General features: G+C 34.9%; 1 protein-coding gene across 20 annotated transcripts in view; it reads right to left on the bottom strand.

Annotated features, from left to right (window-relative positions):
* Nucleotides 1–16,997, bottom strand: part of MGA (MAX dimerization protein MGA) — a 209,498-nt gene that overhangs the window by 53,960 nt on the left and 138,541 nt on the right. For 17 of the 20 annotated variants that reach the window (XM_077127521.1, XM_077127535.1, XM_077127522.1 and 14 more), the window contains 7 exons: nucleotides 15,452–16,400; nucleotides 14,503–14,581; nucleotides 14,278–14,376; nucleotides 4,545–4,676; nucleotides 4,211–4,315; nucleotides 2,401–3,062; nucleotides 866–1,211 (listed from right to left, as the gene is read on the bottom strand). In XM_077127521.1, coding sequence (XP_076983636.1) covers nucleotides 866–1,211; nucleotides 2,401–3,062; nucleotides 4,211–4,315; nucleotides 4,545–4,676; nucleotides 14,278–14,376; nucleotides 14,503–14,581; nucleotides 15,452–16,400 — 2,372 coding nt within the window. The remainder of the gene's footprint in view (nucleotides 1–865; nucleotides 1,212–2,400; nucleotides 3,063–4,210; nucleotides 4,316–4,544; nucleotides 4,677–14,277; nucleotides 14,377–14,502; nucleotides 14,582–15,451; nucleotides 16,401–16,997) is intronic. The other 3 variants (XM_077127528.1, XM_077127531.1, XM_077127534.1) reach the window with 1 other exon arrangement.

The raw sequence follows: 16,997 nt of genomic DNA, 5'->3' as shown, positions 1-16,997 counted from the left end.
CGTGGATGCTCATCACTGTATTGTTTATAATAAAGGACAACCCAAAAAAAGGCTAAATGTCCATTCAAAAGAGTTGTAATGTTATATAGTCATTAAAACTAAAATTACCATGTGGATCTAGAGTTATTTGATATGGAAAACAGAACATAACCTTACAATATTAAGTTTGAAGGTTTTAATAACACATATACAGTAGTTGCACGTCTGTAAAAATACATGGATGTGCGCACACACATGTGGACTCACAAAAAAATCCTGGAAAGATACATACATCAACAAAGACATTAATCAGCTCTGACTGAAATAAGTACATGGCAAGCAATACTAAATGTAGACATACGCTGCCTCAAAATGAAATTAATCTCCTGATAAACAAGAAGAAGTGCTTTTCAATTACACAGTAAAATCATACTCAATATATCTGAATAAAATACAAAGACCTAATAGAAAGGAAAAAAATTGGGAATAAAATAATATATAACGGGCGTACAGCTTATTTTATCAAAAAGGAAATACAAGCTTTTCAAAAGAGTATATAATTGCTCAGTTCTACCCCCTAAATTCCAGTAACATGGTTCATGGTTCAAATCATGACCAGAATGCCTTGCTGCAAATTTCTTCTTCAGTTAAATAGGACAGTTTATACTGAAAACTATCTACTTTCTATGGAACATCTGGGGGGGAAACAAACAAAAAAATAGATGAAATTTCAAAGTTTCATTCTGTTTGGCCAAATAAGAGAATAATTCAAACCTAGCACTAAAAAGCTATTCTCAGAGAAAAATTCAATTTAAAGGTATTGTTGTTTCAAAATAAGCACAAGAAAATAAGGCTACACTCATTTTAACCTTCAATTAATACTTACTGTATTCCAGTTTTTTTCTCTTCTTTTTCTCTTTTAATTGTTCTTCCTCCTCCCTGAATCCCTCTTCTTCTTCCCTTGGCTCTTCTCCCAAAGTATCATAAAATACTGGATCTCGATGAGTAGTCTTCCTCTGGAAATGCTTAGTTTTGGATCCCCCTTTAACAAGTACAACTTTTCTTTTCAGACAAGTACAGCCAAACATGCAGTCTGGTCGGCGGCAGTGAGCAGGCTGGCGCTTCTCCAAAGCTAGACTGGAACATATGCAACCCAGTCGACAGAAGTCATTGTTGCATGGAGGAGCTCGTTTCCTTATGATTGTATGGATGGGTTTAGTTTTAAGAGATGCCTAAAATTAAAGAAGAAAATTGTAATTCTACTAAATTGCCCAAATCATCCCCCCAACATCACCAGCAAATTATAGTCATACTTTATTCTGCCTGTTATGCCTTCCTCTCTGACTCTTGAGTATTCTGAGTACTAACAGCACACAATTAACAGATTTCAAAACACAAAAAACAAATGTAGCCAGAGCTCTGAACAACCTCCCATTCTAATGCATGGTGCAGACAAGGAGGAAAATAAATATTCTCATTATTTATCAGGCAAAATAGCAACAAGGATGGATTTACTCTCAATAGAAACTACATAATGCTCTAGAGCAGGGGTTGACAAACTAAGGCCCACAGGCCAAATCCATCCTACTCTGTAAATAAAAGCTTCACTAGAACACAGTCAGGTTCACTCACTCAGATACTATCTATGGCACTATGAAAGCAGAGTAGAGTAGCTGAGCAACAGACTGTATGGAACTGGAAGCCGAAAATATTTACTAGCTGCCCCTTTAGAGAAAGGTTTGCCAACCTCTACTGTAAGATAATTAATAAAAAAGGAAAAGGACGATACATGTACAGAAGTTTTAGGAATGATTACTAACAAGGGACACATCCTGCATTTAGTACCAATATCTGATGTTCAGCTTTAGAATTTTCTCATTGAATTAAAAAATGGAAAGCAACGTACAAAAATTCATGATAAAAAAAAAACGGCTAGCATGTTGTGTCACTTAATATGTACCCCAAACCTGCCAGGATGGTTCCATCAATAACAAGTTAAAAAGTCTTAAAACAAAATTTTACAGCAGCAAGTTTTTTCTCCATAGGTTTAGAACTTTCTAGCTCTCCTGAGACTTAGTATATTTTAAGTCAAATTTTCAAAGCTGTTTTAAAAAGACTAGCAAATGTGCTTCTCCACAGGCTGGAGAATGAAATTAGAGACTTTCAGAATGGCCAGCTGCCTTGATACATTATTCAAGAGCACAACTATATTGTCTCCCTCTGCTGGCAGTAAGGATTTACAGCGTACATGTCTAGTTGGTAAAGAGCAAATGGAGAACACATCTCCTTGGTTTGTAAACGACACTAAATGCTAAACACTACCTGACCCGCCTGCCAAAAAACTCCATCCCCACTTCCCCTCACTCATCTCACTCTTTCAAGCCAGAACTAATATGCTTTCCAAAGGCAATGGATACTTACTTGAGCTGTAAGCAGAGTTGTAAGGGATACATCTGCTCGCTCTTCAGTGATATAGGTCCTTGGTTTTCCTTCCCAAAGTGCACAGTCCTCCAGGTCCATTAGCTTCACCTGAGATTTAGACAATCCTGGAGGGCGAGTTCCCTGAAGCTGTTGCTGCTGCTGCTGGTGTGCCTGCCGTAAACTAATCTGTTTTGGAAATACATTTTCATCTAAAGTTGGCACAACAAAGTTATTCACCTGATTTTCAAAAATGGTGCTTGAAGAATTCTTAGTAACCTTATCTCCTGGAATCATATGAGAGTGTTTCTGCTTTGGTGAAACAGGATATGGTAAAATAGATTTATAAGATGATTTAGTTCGGCCACTGAAAGTTGTCTGTTTGCTTTGAGACTTTGCCTTTCGCGAGGCAGAAGATAAAGAATGAGGCTTCAAAGAGTAAGAGGTAGAAGGAGAAATGACAGATTGCTTCTTTAGTACACTATCAAGTGTTCGCACATAGCTGGTACTCTTGGTGGGAAGCTGGTATACAACAGGAGATGAGGGAGCACTGGAAGAGAAACCCATGCTTCTTTCCATCAGCTTGCCTTCATTTTCCAAGTATTCATCTAGCTTGTCGCTACAGAAGGCAGAACGGTTTTTCAGTGAACTTTCTGAATTGCCATCTATAAATAAAGAGACACAAGATGTGTAAAGAAATATAGGACAGATCTCTAGAAAAACACACTAAAAAAGGCCAGGAGCACTGAATTATAAACTACATTGTCCCTCCTTGTAAGGAAGGAAAAATAGAAAACCAAGTGAATAGACTGAGTCTCCGACTTAATCACATTAAAATCCATCCTCTAAGACATTTACTCTAAAGTTGTCTTACCCTAAAATTATCACGTTACATACTTATCAAACATTAACTACTTGCTAAGCGCTAACAATAGTAATTAATGTAAGACAAGAGTCTTACATTTATGATATAACTAAAGAGACCAGACATAAATAAAAACTAAGCAAAAAGGACACTTAAATTGGAACTCAACAAAACATCAAGGGATTATTTAAGAGACTGAAGTACCTGGAATCTGATACAAAATGCTAGGAACGAAATAAAGGCAACAAAAACAAGACTATAAAACTTAGTTTTAAGGAACAAAAACAAGTTTAGTAGAGACAAAACATACTAAGATTCAAAGGTGGGAAAAATTATTTTGGAAAAATGGCAATTTATCTCAGAGTATAAATTGCAAACAAGAACAATGGCAAAGAAAAAATACTAAGGTCAAAATGCTAGGACGTTTACTTGGATAACGATTATATTTTCAATGACTAATACTCAAAAATAATGCTTGAGCAAGATGCTTTTTTGTAACTCTAGGATAACAGAAAGGTAAATACAATTAAAAAGGCTACAGGACTACAGTTCATACTATAATTATAATAATATTCTTTCATCAACTGTAACAAAGGTACTACACTCAACAAAGTGTTAATAATAGAGAAAACTCTGTGTAGAGGAAGAAATATTGGAACTCTGTATTTCCTGAATGATTTCTTGGTAAACCTATAACTCCTAAAATTAAAAAAAAAATTATTTTAAACCAAAGGCTGCAGGGTTCATTTAAGTCAGACAGGGTTAGGGACTTAACCAGGGTTATAGCTATGGGAAAAAGGGAAACAGACAAAAATCATCTAGATAATTTATTTTCAGCTCATTTTAAAGCATGGAGAGAAGGGAAAAACAAACATATATACATATTACTTTTAATGAAAGTCTTTAGTTACATATGTCAGACATATTTAGAATTAAAAACCTAATTACATTCATTCCTTGATACAGAAGCACTATGAAATTTTCCCCTCCATCCTTTGATCTTGGTAAAGTCATTGGTCTTCCCTGTCCTAGAAACAAAGGGAAATCCAGCATCTATAAAAGAAAACAAAAAAGAGATGACTAAAATTTTAGCAAGTCCACATTTTATATTTAATTTAGACTTTATCTAAAATTTGTAAATCTTACTATACCAATACATAAAATACACTGATCTTGGAATATCTTAAATATATCTAGCAAAAGTAGCTTTTTAATTATATCATAAATGATCTCAACTCTAACTTAAAAAAACTGTTTGACTTTACAAATGATATACACTTACCAGGAGAGGAAGGGTTAGTTCCTGTAAGATTCCAGAAGGGAAAGCTAGTGGCTGGAGCCAAAGGTAGCTGTACTCCCAAGTATTTAAGATCAATGCTCACCGTTGGATCCACTGAATTCAATTTTAAGCCCACTACAAGAAAAAAGGATCACAAATTATATCATCTCTTTCTCTCCCATTTTTTTTTAACTTCAGGAGGGGCAGGTTTAAAAGAGATAAAGGAGATAACGGGGAGCAAAAACAGTGGAATAAAAATAACCAGCAGGTGCACAGGTGGTTCAGTGGTAATGTGCCTGCCTTACATGCAGGAGAATCAGGTTCAGTTCCCCGACCATGCACCACCCCCCCCAAAATAAATAAATAAATAAATAAACAGCAGACACAGATGTGGCCTCACTCATTCTAAGTCCAACTGCAAATGAAATCATTGCCCTTTGTGGACATAACATCCAAGGGTGAAAGTCTCCCTGGTGGCATGGTAGATGACTTCCAGGAATGAGTCTGGCCCTGGAAACATGGGATCAACAATGATATTCTGACTAAAAGGGGGAAAGAAATGTAACAAGGAAAGTATCAGTGGCTGAGAGTTCAGAGTCGTGAGGCTACTCCGGAGGTCACTCCTATGCAAGCTTCAGTTAGACACTACTACCTATCATAACTTGGCAAATCCCAATCAAAACCATTCCAGACACTCCTAAAGAACACTTAGGGCAATATATTTAAGATTCTACAAAGGTTCCATGCACTGGGGTAACCTTCCAGAAACCTACAATCTCCAGATAGGACCCCGGACAAGACAAGAAACTAACCTTTCCAAAACATCAGCTAGTTCCATCTCCTTACCCAATATTATTAACAGCCCTCCCAATATGAAAAGTTAGAATGGGCATAGCCCAAATACCTCTAAGGAGTGGGAGAAAGACCAAAGGTGATGACGAATTATACAGAAAAAGTAGGGTTTAACAACGAGTATGATTGCTGAATCATTATATTGATATTTCTTTTAGTCTCCAGTATCTTACAGCAGCTAGAAGCAAAAACCTAAAATTGTGGAATTGTAACCATACCAAACTCTGAAATCTATTTTACAACTAATTGCTATGCCATACTTTGAAATTTACTGCTTTTTTGTATATGTTATTTTCCACAAAAAAAGAAAAAAAATCTATTGTGATGATAAAAAATATTTATTCCTTCTATCCGCCAATGTTCTGGAGCAGCTACAAGGAAAACTCTGAGATGATCATATGGTAGCCCATGACAAACTCTGAGATCTGTTCTGTCCTATAACTACTTGGTGAGGAGTGCTTTGAAAACTATAGCATTTTTCTTTCTTTGCTTTGTATTTATGTTATATTGTACAATAAAAAAGCTAAAAACTAAAATAAACAGCAGACAGACTTTAAGGTGGCCCACATGGTCCTTGTCCCAGTAGCAAAAGGGGATGGGATACACATGATTATTATATGACATTATGTAATAACATAATAGGGCAGAATACATCTTGCTAGAGCTGCAAGGAAATTAATTCTGCCAACAACCTGAGGGAAATGGTTCCTCAGACAAGTCTCTGATGAAAAACCAGGCCCGGCCAACATCTTGATTGCAGCACTGTGAGGTCCTAAGAGAAGTCCTGGCTAAGTCACATCCAGACTCCTGAACCACAAAAACTATGACATTGTCAATGTGTTGTTTTAAGCTGCTAAATTTATGGTAATTTGTTATGCAACAATATAACCAAAACATAAATGCACAGAATTCATTTTGTGCTCTAACCCTTTGTGATCACTTTCTAAGGCTTCTAAAACAAACTTGCTATAGAATGTGCTTCTGGCCTGATCATGGCTACTGATTTTCTTGTTACGGTTAACAAGTAACAGTTATGGTTAACTGAGCCTATAAATATTATGACTTTATGTGTAGATTAAGAGGCAATCTTTTGGGAATGTATTTAACTTAAATTTTAAAAAAACTGAGGCCAAAAGGAGTTCAAAGTATTAACTATCTATCATAGCACTAAGAGAAGTTATAGGTACAGGTTTTCAATAAAAAGCTCACATAATGCTGTTTCTTTCAAAGGTGAAGAGGTCACTGAGGTTATAACTCACAAATTCTTACAGTTAATTTGTATAGTCTCACAAAGAGTTCATCTGAACACAAGATGGCTATTCTGGTTTTGGTTTACAATTCTAATTATTTAAAATAAAAGTTTTGCATGATGTGATTAAAACTAAGATTCTGAGCCAGAACAGCTGGTTTCTAAACCTGTCTTCACTATTTCTTAATTTTGTGACTAGGGCTAAATATCTCTTAGCTTTAGTTTCCTCATCAGTAAAATAGTGACTACCAATCCACCACCTTGGTTGTATGTTTAAAGAATTTACTGCCTCTTCTCTGTGAAGTACTCTTTAATTCATATAGTGATAGAAAGATAAAAGATATTTCTCAGATGTCAGGAAGATTTAGTGTTCGGTTTTCCCAACTGACTTAGTAGTTACAATAGGGTAAAATGAGTCCTATGGAGTTAAACAAAAAGAAAGGACATCTGAAGAACCCAAAGGAATCTGGCAGAACTTTACTGTGGTTTTAACTCTAAGTGAAAATAAACAGGAATTAACTAGGAAAGGGGAGAGGGACCGAAACGTGGAGCCAGAATCAGGAAGCTATGGCAGAAATCCAAGTGCGAAACGACTCTATATAAAAGATCAAACAAGATATTGTAGTGCTATGAGAAGAGAAAAATACTATATTGTTATTTATGACCAAAAACTGCCAGAACAGCTACTAAGGCAGAAAGAAATGAATGAAGTTCTTCAAACTTACCTACTTGTACCCATTAGGCAAGCAGGTAAAATCTGGAGTCATATATTAAACATAGAGACTGTTTTTCCTACAATAGGGCTATCTTTATTATGAACCCTACAACACCGGCATAAGCGTTACCTTACGCCTTGTGGCTTTAAAATCTGGGGCTCACATCTCTTCTCAGCTGATGTATGTCCTCTGGGGCATTTTTTTTTCTAACATAGGACAAGTTTCATCAGCATTGAATATTTGTTCCGGATTGTAGCCTCTCTCTTCAGTGTCTTAGGGTTTCAGGAACCCTTTAGCTGCCTCTTGATAAGCAGGCACTGCCTCTTGATCAGCAGACATTGTGCCTCCTGTTATTTTTACACTGTGTACACTAAGTCTTTTTTTTTTTTTAATTTTCAAATCACCCTTTGCTGGCCTGAAAATCCATAGGGGTAGACCCTTTACTTTCCTTTTTCTTTAGGAATCATATAAGGATGATCTTTGCTCCTATAATGTAAGAGTCTACTGGAATGTCTTTTTTGTAACAATCTTGCATCCAAAAGAATGTAGCACTTTCTAAATTAGAGAGATATGGCTCTCATGCTTTATGTAAATGCCTTGCAGCTGTTGGTGTAGCATGTTAACTACTGACTTAGTAGTTATAGTATGGTAAATGAGTCCTATGGAGTTAAACAAAAAGGAAGGACATCTGAAGAGCCCAAAGAATCTGGTAGAACTTTACTGTGGCTTCCTCAAAACTTCCCAAAAATTCCCATTTAATTTCTTCTGCCAACAAGTAATATATCAAAACTGCAATGGGAAAAGTCGCAACGTGGAAGGGATAACTGTACTTGTGTCTCACAATGTGGAAGGTATAACTGTACTTGTGTCTTTTGAACTGTCCCCCAAAGTGATATACCAAATCCTAAGAACAACCAAAAACAGACAAATTGTGGTATACACATACAATAGAACATTATTCAGCATTTACCCATAAAATGAATGAAGTTCTGATACATGCAACAACATGGATGAACCCTGAAAACATCACCTTGTGTGAAGTAAGTCAGACACAGACAAACAAGTATGATCTCACAGATATGAAATAATTAGAATAGGCCAAACTCACAGAGTCAGAATCTAGAATATGGGTTACCACGGACCAGGATAAAGGAGTAGGGAATGGGGAATTAATGCTTAAAATGCACAGAGTTTCTGTTTAGGTTGATGGTAAAGTTTTGGTAATGGATGGTGTTGATGGTAGCACAACATTGTAAATGTAATTAACGGCACTGAATTATATATTTGAATGCGGTTCAAGGGTAAATTTTAGTTGTGAATGTGGTAAAAGAACAAAATTTTTTGAAAAGCATAGGATTGTACAACACAAACAGGGAACCCTTTTATAAACTACGGACTATAGACAATAGTACAGTTACAAAAATGTTCTTTCATGAATTATAACAAATGAATCACACTAATGCAAGTTATTAATAACAGGGTAATATATGGGAAGTCTACATTTTAAGCAAGATTTTTCTGTAAACCTACAACTTCTCTAATTTAAATATATATGTATACCAAATAAAATTTATTTTAAATATATATATATCAATTAGCCCTAAAAGTACAGAATCAATGGTACTCAGATACTATTCAAAGTTATTCCCAACTTGGCTCATCTAGACTGCCCTGAAATATTTGCCATTCAAGAAAATCCTACCCCCAGGTAGGATAATGTAACAGATACATTAGACTTAGATTCAGCTAGTTTTATAAGAATTAGAATAAATAACGTTAACTTGTAGAAAATAAGACGAGAATAATTCATAAAAAGCATATCATTAGAAGCCTAAAATCTTTTTTAAATAATAGCTTAAACTAAATTACACTCATAACTACTCACCATATTAGAAGCTGCTTTTTTTTAAATTAATAAAACCAATCAACATACAACACGAACATTCTTAAGGTATGAACATTCCACACTTTGTATGCAATCAGTGGCACACAATATCATCATATAGTTGTATATTCACCACTGTGATAATTTCTCTGAATATTTACATCACTCTGGAAAAAGAAATAAAAAGAAAAAACTCACATACTATACCCCTTACCCCTCCTTCTCATTGACCACTAGTATTTCCTTCTACCCAATTTATTTTAACATTTGTTTCCCCTTATTTATTTTTAATCCACATTTTTTACTCATCTGTCCACACCACAGATAAAAGGAACATCAGAGCAAGGTTTTCACAATCACACAGTCACTTTGTGAAAGCTATCATTGTACGATCATCTTCAAGAATCATGGCTAGGGGAACACAGCTCCACTGCTTCAAGCACTTCCCTCTAGCCTCTCTAATACACCTTAAACTAAAAAGGGGTTATCTATATAATGTATACGAAAAACCTCCAGGATAACCTCTCAACTCTATTTGAAATCTATCAGCCACTGACACTTCATTTTGTCTCATTTCTCTTTCCCCTTTCAGTTGAGAAGGTTTTCTCAATCCCTTGATGCTGAATTCCAGCTCATTCTAGGATTTCTGTCCCATGTTACACCCCTGGGAGTCATGTCCCACAAAGAAAGAGGAAGGGCAGTGAGTATGTTTGCCATGATAGCTGAGAGGCCACATCTGAGCAACAAAAGAGGTTCTCTGGGGCTGAGGTATTAGGCCTAATTTTAAGTAGGCTTAGCCTATTCTCTGCGGGGATAAGTTTCATATGAACAAATCCCAAGACCGAGGGCTCAGCCTACTGATTTTGTTGTCCTCACTGTTTGCAAGAATATGAGACCTAGAAGCTACCTCTTAAAGAGACATCACATCTTTACAAAAAAGAACCCTAATCCTAGAACTGAGAAACAGATCATCTTTATGGTTCATGCAAGATTATACACTATGGCAAAAGGTACAATCCACTAAAAAATAAAGTTCTAGCTAAATGCACTAAAAAATAAAGTATCCACAAAAACACACTCAAGAAGAATAAACTTCTCCTATGTAAACAGTAAATACAGAAAAAAGTTCAAGACAAAAACATAAGAAAAATTCTAGCTAAACATCAACTTAACATTACTTTCAGATTGTACTTTTAAACTTAAAAGGAGGCAGAGAGCTTGAAAGATTGTCATTCTTCACAAAGGAATTTAAACATTAAAACTGGCAGAGCCCATACTAGTATAAATAAATAAATGAATAAATAAACAGGGAGAGAATAGACAAAACTCCCATACAAAATTCTGCATTAGGTGGAGCTTAATTCTCACTCCTTAAGTATATGCTGTGCTTAGTGACTTCCTTCCAAAGATTACAGTAAGGAAAGGGGGCAAAAACAGTAACTTTACAGCAGAGAAGAAACCTGACAAATATTACCTAGGCCAGGTATTCAAAACGAATCTCAACAATGTTAAATAATGTTCATAATTTGCACCCTTAATATGATGTGATAAGGGCACTTTACCTCAGTGATCTTCCTTCCCAGTTTAAACAGAGAAAAACATTACACAAGTCTCAACTGAGGGACATTCTGCAAGATACTTGACCAGTACTCCTCAAAATTGTCCACACCACCAAAAACAAAGTAAGTCTAAGCAACTGTTACAGCCAAGAGGAACCTAAAAGAACAGGAATACTAAATGTACTATGGTAACCTGGATGGTACCCTGGAACAGAAAAAGGACATTAGGTAAAAACTAAGGAAATAAGTATAAAATATGGATTGTAGTTAATGTATCAATATTGGTTCATTAATTGTAACAAATGTACCACACTACCAAATGTTAATAATAGGAAAACTGGGTACAGAGTACATGGGAACTCTTTATACTATGTTTGCAATTTTTCTAAAAATCAAAAACTGTTCAAAAATTAAAAGTTTAATTTAAAATCTAAAATAAAAATAAAAAATAAAGGTAGCAGCAAAGTAGAAAGATGCTTATAAACATACTTTTTCAAGTTAAAAAACAGATAATTTCAGATAAGGTGACAGACATGAAAAACAGACCAATGTGGATGTTAAAGATAGTACAGATAGTAGAAAAATAGAGTATTGTGAAAAGCAAATTTAAAACTTTATTTTAGCAACAAAACCAACAATAAAACATTTTCCTAGGCTTAATCATCTTCAGAGCAAGTTCAAAAAGTTTTTCAATCTTTATTCAGCTGAAAAAGCTTTTCAGGTGTTTATTTTCTAAAGAATCATGAAACACTACAATTAACAGAAAAGCAAAGAAATATGACATTATTGAAACTTAAATTACAAGCATCATTTTAGAGAAGAACCTAGAAGAATATCTTCAGAAATCTGGGGTTGGCATCATTCAATTATTGCAAATATTTAGCCAAATTAACTTTTATTATTTTGAAATTGCAGAGCAACTATTTAAAGGACACAAAGTTGAGAAAGAAAAAGATCTCCACCTAACACTTTATGAAAGAATAAGTACAATAAGGTTTATAGATTTAACATTAAACTCACACACACACCTATATATACTATTAGAATTTTTAGGTGAATAATTTGACTTTAGGATCAAGATAAAAACTTGCACTGACACCAACAGCAGAATATATAAAGCAGTTGAAAATTCATGACCCAGACATATTTCCTCTGGGTCACAATATTTTTAAAGCTTTGAGTTAGTTGCCCAAAAAACTATCATCATCTGCCACCATTAAAAATTCAGACTCAAAAAAAAAAAAAAAATCAAAGACTCCAGCTTCTCTTTAAAATGGGATGATCTGAGAATAGTGCCCACCTTCCCACATGACAACAGCGGCTGCCCCCTTACAAGAGGCACTTGCATACTCCAGCTCACCAGAGTCCAACTACAACCCCCAAATTCAGGCCGATTTCACTATATGCTACCTGCTAGTTTCCATAAGCATTTGACTTTGAACCCCATTCCATAAAGGGAAAAAACACAGGTTTGTCTAAAAAAAGAAAATCAAACCTTAGCTAACCAGAAGAGGAAACAAACCAAAACAAAAGGATTGGCAGTAAACACTGAATATCTTTAACTCTAGAACTAAAACTAAAACAAATGTGGGGACTTAGTTGAAAGAACAAACATAAATATATTATTTCTACATTATCAGATGACATAGCTAACAAAAAATGGAAGTGGTAAAAGATGAGAAGTTGGGTAAGTTACCTGACAGCCAAAATACAGAAAATATTGAAGTAAAATAGCAGTAGTGAAAGCTGACAATAACAACAACAAATGTTACCACCAGGTTTACTTTGATGTAAACTATCACTGGCCATTAAAATTCACAGTATTCAGTACATATCACTTGTCTTAAGATTTGGATTTATACACTATAATAAATTAAAGTAAAGAGTCTTCAAGTATTACAACTTGATTTAGAAACTGAATGATCATCGTGTAAATCCTTGTAAACCTTCTGTTTGATAACTACTACTTAACACTCTCAAACGACTAACCATAATATACATAAATGTCCATTGACATGTACAGAGAACTAACACTATTCTATGCAAATATTTTTTTGTAGATGAAAACATGTACAGTGTTCGGTTTAATATTCATTCTTGTATAAAAATAATCGAACCACCAGACATTGTCAGCAAATCAACTGGCAGCAGATCTTAGGAAATGAACATGTGTGGTTTTCCTAAAACTGAATAGCATGTATTGTGTCTTTTGCATAATCATCTGAATTTAGTGATATCAGCATGATTTTTATTCATAAGCCAATTTTTCTGTACTGAACAGAGTACTGCTACTTCAGTCAGTATTTTTTGGTTTGCCACTTTGCTCACCCTGCTCATGCCCTCTGTTCACCTCCACCTCCACCATCCTTAATCCCAACCCCGCTCAGCTTCCTCTCCTGTAGGGTTCTGATGCCTTTGTTTACATCAGTCTTAATAAGAGGTACGCCTGTTCTTGGTTGTGTAGAAAACATGGTTCCAGATTCGATCTCTACTGGGTCTGTGTGCCCTCACATGGCTTTTAAGATTATTTATTTAAATTTCTAATGTGTTTTATTGTAACAGACATTGTCTTCCCAACATTTCCTATTTCAGTGGCACTTCACAATCTAGTTTAAAAAGAAAAATAAAACATTTTAAATGGGCATAAAACAAAAACAAAAACCAAAAAAACAGCTGACTATATAATATAAATAGGCTAGGCAGCCCTCTGCAAAAAAATACTAATAAGAGTCAACAACCCAATGAATTCCAAAAAGCATAACTAAAGTCAAAGACTGGAGAAACTAAAAATCAAGACATGGTCTACCGTCTTCCATTACAGTGCAAATAGTAGAAAAATCAGTAGTTATGAAAAGCGTCATAAGAGAACAGCTTTCATTTAAAAAATGCAAAAAAAAAAAAAAAAAAGGATAAGACAACCTAAACAAGATCAAACTAATCTATTACAACAAAACAGAAATAATAATAAAAATTTAAAATTAAGCCTCAAACAATACCCTAAATATATAAACTATATGTTTGTAACCACATACTGAGGGAAAAAAGAATTCTTCTATTACAAATACATTAATGACAAGTATACTCCCCCCAAAAACAAACAAAAGATAAAAAAGATGAAAAATAAGGGAGGAAATACTGGGTTATAAGAATAAAAAAATACAACGTTCTTACAATGACAATTTTTTTTTAATGTATGATATCCAGCTACACAAAACTAGACAATACTTTCACAACTGGCAAGTTTCTCTTAGAATATAAAACAAGGCTTTTAAGTTACATGGAAGAAGAAAGGAGAAAAATGCAAACTGAGAAAGATGCTGAAAGAAATGAAATCGAGAAGGGGAGAAGAAGGGGGGAAAAAGGAGCAGAAGAAGAAGGGAAGGAAGAAGACGGGAGAGAGGGAGAGAACAGGAATAAGAGAGGAAGGGAGGAAGAAAAATAAAGAAATGGGCTTGTAAATCTTTTAGAGTTTTACCTTCTTGAAGACCAGGGTGTATCACCTGCTTATGCCGCAAGGACTTCAAATCTTCTATCAATTCCTTTTCCAACTGGGAAATTCTTGTTCTGCAACCTGCTGAGAAAACAAATATTAATAATGAAATAAGCTACTGATATTACAGAACAAAAGATACTGTAATCTTTCACTCCTACAGCCCAAATAACAGACACTATTTCTCCTCTTTATATTATTATATAATACCTGGACCATCAGTCGTTGATGCCTGAAGACTAGAGGATTCTTCTGTTGTCACGTCAACTGCATGAATGTCTAGAGCTTCCTACATTTAAAAAGAAAAATTAAAGACCAGGAGGAAATCCACCATCATGTTTACACATTGATAACTCTAGCTTCACAGAATAGGAACAGCTTTTTTTCTTTTTCTTACTTCTTGATATTTTAGAAATGTTCTACATTAACATTTTAATGATCAGAAGTAAAAAAAGAAAGCAAAAAATCTGAATATAATATCATACTCAGCTAGCAGGCCTAATACTGTACTTATGCCAATCTGCATAATAATTTCTGAGCCAATATAAAAACAGCATATATTCAGCAACACAAGGAGGCAAGAAAAGAACACAGAGAACTCAACATCCATGTAGCCAGCTTAGAAATATAGATGACAAGGATTCTATAAAAATCTAATAGAAAAATAATCTGGTTGGAGAGTTTTGAGTACAATAAACAAAGAAACTATCAATGTGAGATAGAATTAATAAGATTATTAATATTTGGTACTTCAATGGTATTCTACTACCACTGATGAAAAACGGGGACAGGGGATGAAGGGGTATTCCCAAAGAGTTAATAAACTTCTTCATGTAACTTATTCCTTGCTAAACTCCATAATGATGAAAATTCCAATAAGAACCAAAGATAAAATATTCCAGCTAAACACAGCAAAAATTATCAACTGAGATCTAAGGAGACCTAATTTTTTGTCTATTCAAATGGAATATCTATACACTGCCCATTACTAAACTAAACTTTTTGGAGACATATACCCCTCCCCTAACACAAACACAATCACATACACACTCACAAATAGATGCATGTACAAAAACTAGACTCTGTTAGTTATCAGCCAGCATACAATTCAAGAATGACAAATGAGTCTTAGAAAGAATATTAAAAATGACTATCTTACCTTGGATTCAAAGGAAACAAAGAGAACACCATCGACATCTTCCAGATCAGGCTTTACTTCTGGAAAAGTACTCCCAAGGCCCACAGCAGTGCTCTTTGTTGAAGTTAAAGACTTTACTGTGTTTTTAGGTGGTCGCCCTGCCTTGGAAAGTCTCATTTTCCGTGGTCTTCCTCTTTTTCCGGAAACATTAGAAGAGGCACTCTGACTAGCATTCATAGCCCTTGGGGCTGTGGCGATCTTAAACATAGCTGTTCTCTTTCTGCCCAAGTCTTCTGTTCCTAAAAATGAGTCCCCAGCTGAACTTTTTGAACTGTCAAGTATTCCTTCTGTGCTAATGCTGTCAGATATATCAGAATATTTCCACTGAGGCTCTTTATATAGGGGGTATTTCTGTACTATTCTGAGTTCTGGCGAATGTTTTCTAAGACCATTTTCTGATTCCTTTCCTACACAGAAGCCAGTTCCGTTGGAATTTTCAAGGTACGTAGGCAAATAGTCTAATTCTGCTAACATGGAAGACTTATCCTTCCGAGACATGGAAAACATATTATCAGGCAATTCAGAAATTTTCACTGTGCTTTTGGTAACAGCACAGGGCTCCAGATAGACTACTGGCATCTTCCCAGTATCTAATTTGAACATTTTAGCTTTTGCAACACCTGATGGACTGCTTGGCGGCCATTTAGAAGATGGATGGTCAGCTTCTAGGTTATCAGTTTTATTGTGTCTCTTTAGCTGTTTCTCTAGTATGGGATCATCATCACTGTTTGAGTATACATCAGTTTCCTCATCTGTCTCTTCCTGTTTCACAGTGACCCCTTCTGGACACTCACCAAGTTCATAGTCATAATCATCTAGAGGTTCCTCTTTAATGACAACATCGAAGTGTCCATTTGGGTCTAATGATGAGGCTACATGTGAACCATCTTCGAAACTGTTGGCAACAAGACTGGAGAGACAGGGAAGGGGTGGAGATAAAACTATCTATAATTAAGACTAGAGAAGAAAAAAATAAAAGACATTGTCGGAAACCAAGTGACTCATCAGATTTAATGAGCCATTCCTCAAACCTAACACATTTCTCAAAAGCAGCACATTTGCATCACACTTTAACATTTTCTTCAATTTCTGAAAAAATACACACAAAATAACTCAAAGAATAAGGTTTGGACAAGTGACATTTTTATCATTTAAATTAAAAAAACAGGATACTTTGTAACACTTGTTTTCCTAACGGCATTTTTCAATGAACTCAGTATTGAAAGTCAGATGGCAATGATTCAAAACCAAACTCTAGAACACACTGATAAAATGACAATAAAAGCTAACAAATGTCCATCACAATTAAGAATTTTAACAAAATCAGGAAGGACCTTTCAAGCTGGCAGATGATTTTTTGTTTTAATTGAGATAAAAATCCACTAATAAAAATCCTCATATTGAAACCATTTATTTTAAGGTGTACAGTTCAGTAATTTTTAGTATATTCATAACATTGTTGTCAGGTAATGATTTCTCACCTTTAAAATTGAAAAACTCACTTTCA

The sequence above is a fragment of the Tamandua tetradactyla genome, chromosome 14, assembly GCF_023851605.1.
Source record: "Tamandua tetradactyla isolate mTamTet1 chromosome 14, mTamTet1.pri, whole genome shotgun sequence".
In the NCBI taxonomy this organism is placed as follows: domain Eukaryota; kingdom Metazoa; phylum Chordata; class Mammalia; order Pilosa; family Myrmecophagidae; genus Tamandua; species Tamandua tetradactyla.
The sequence above is the reverse complement of the archived record's forward strand: the minus strand, read 5'-3'. Positions and strand labels throughout refer to the sequence as shown.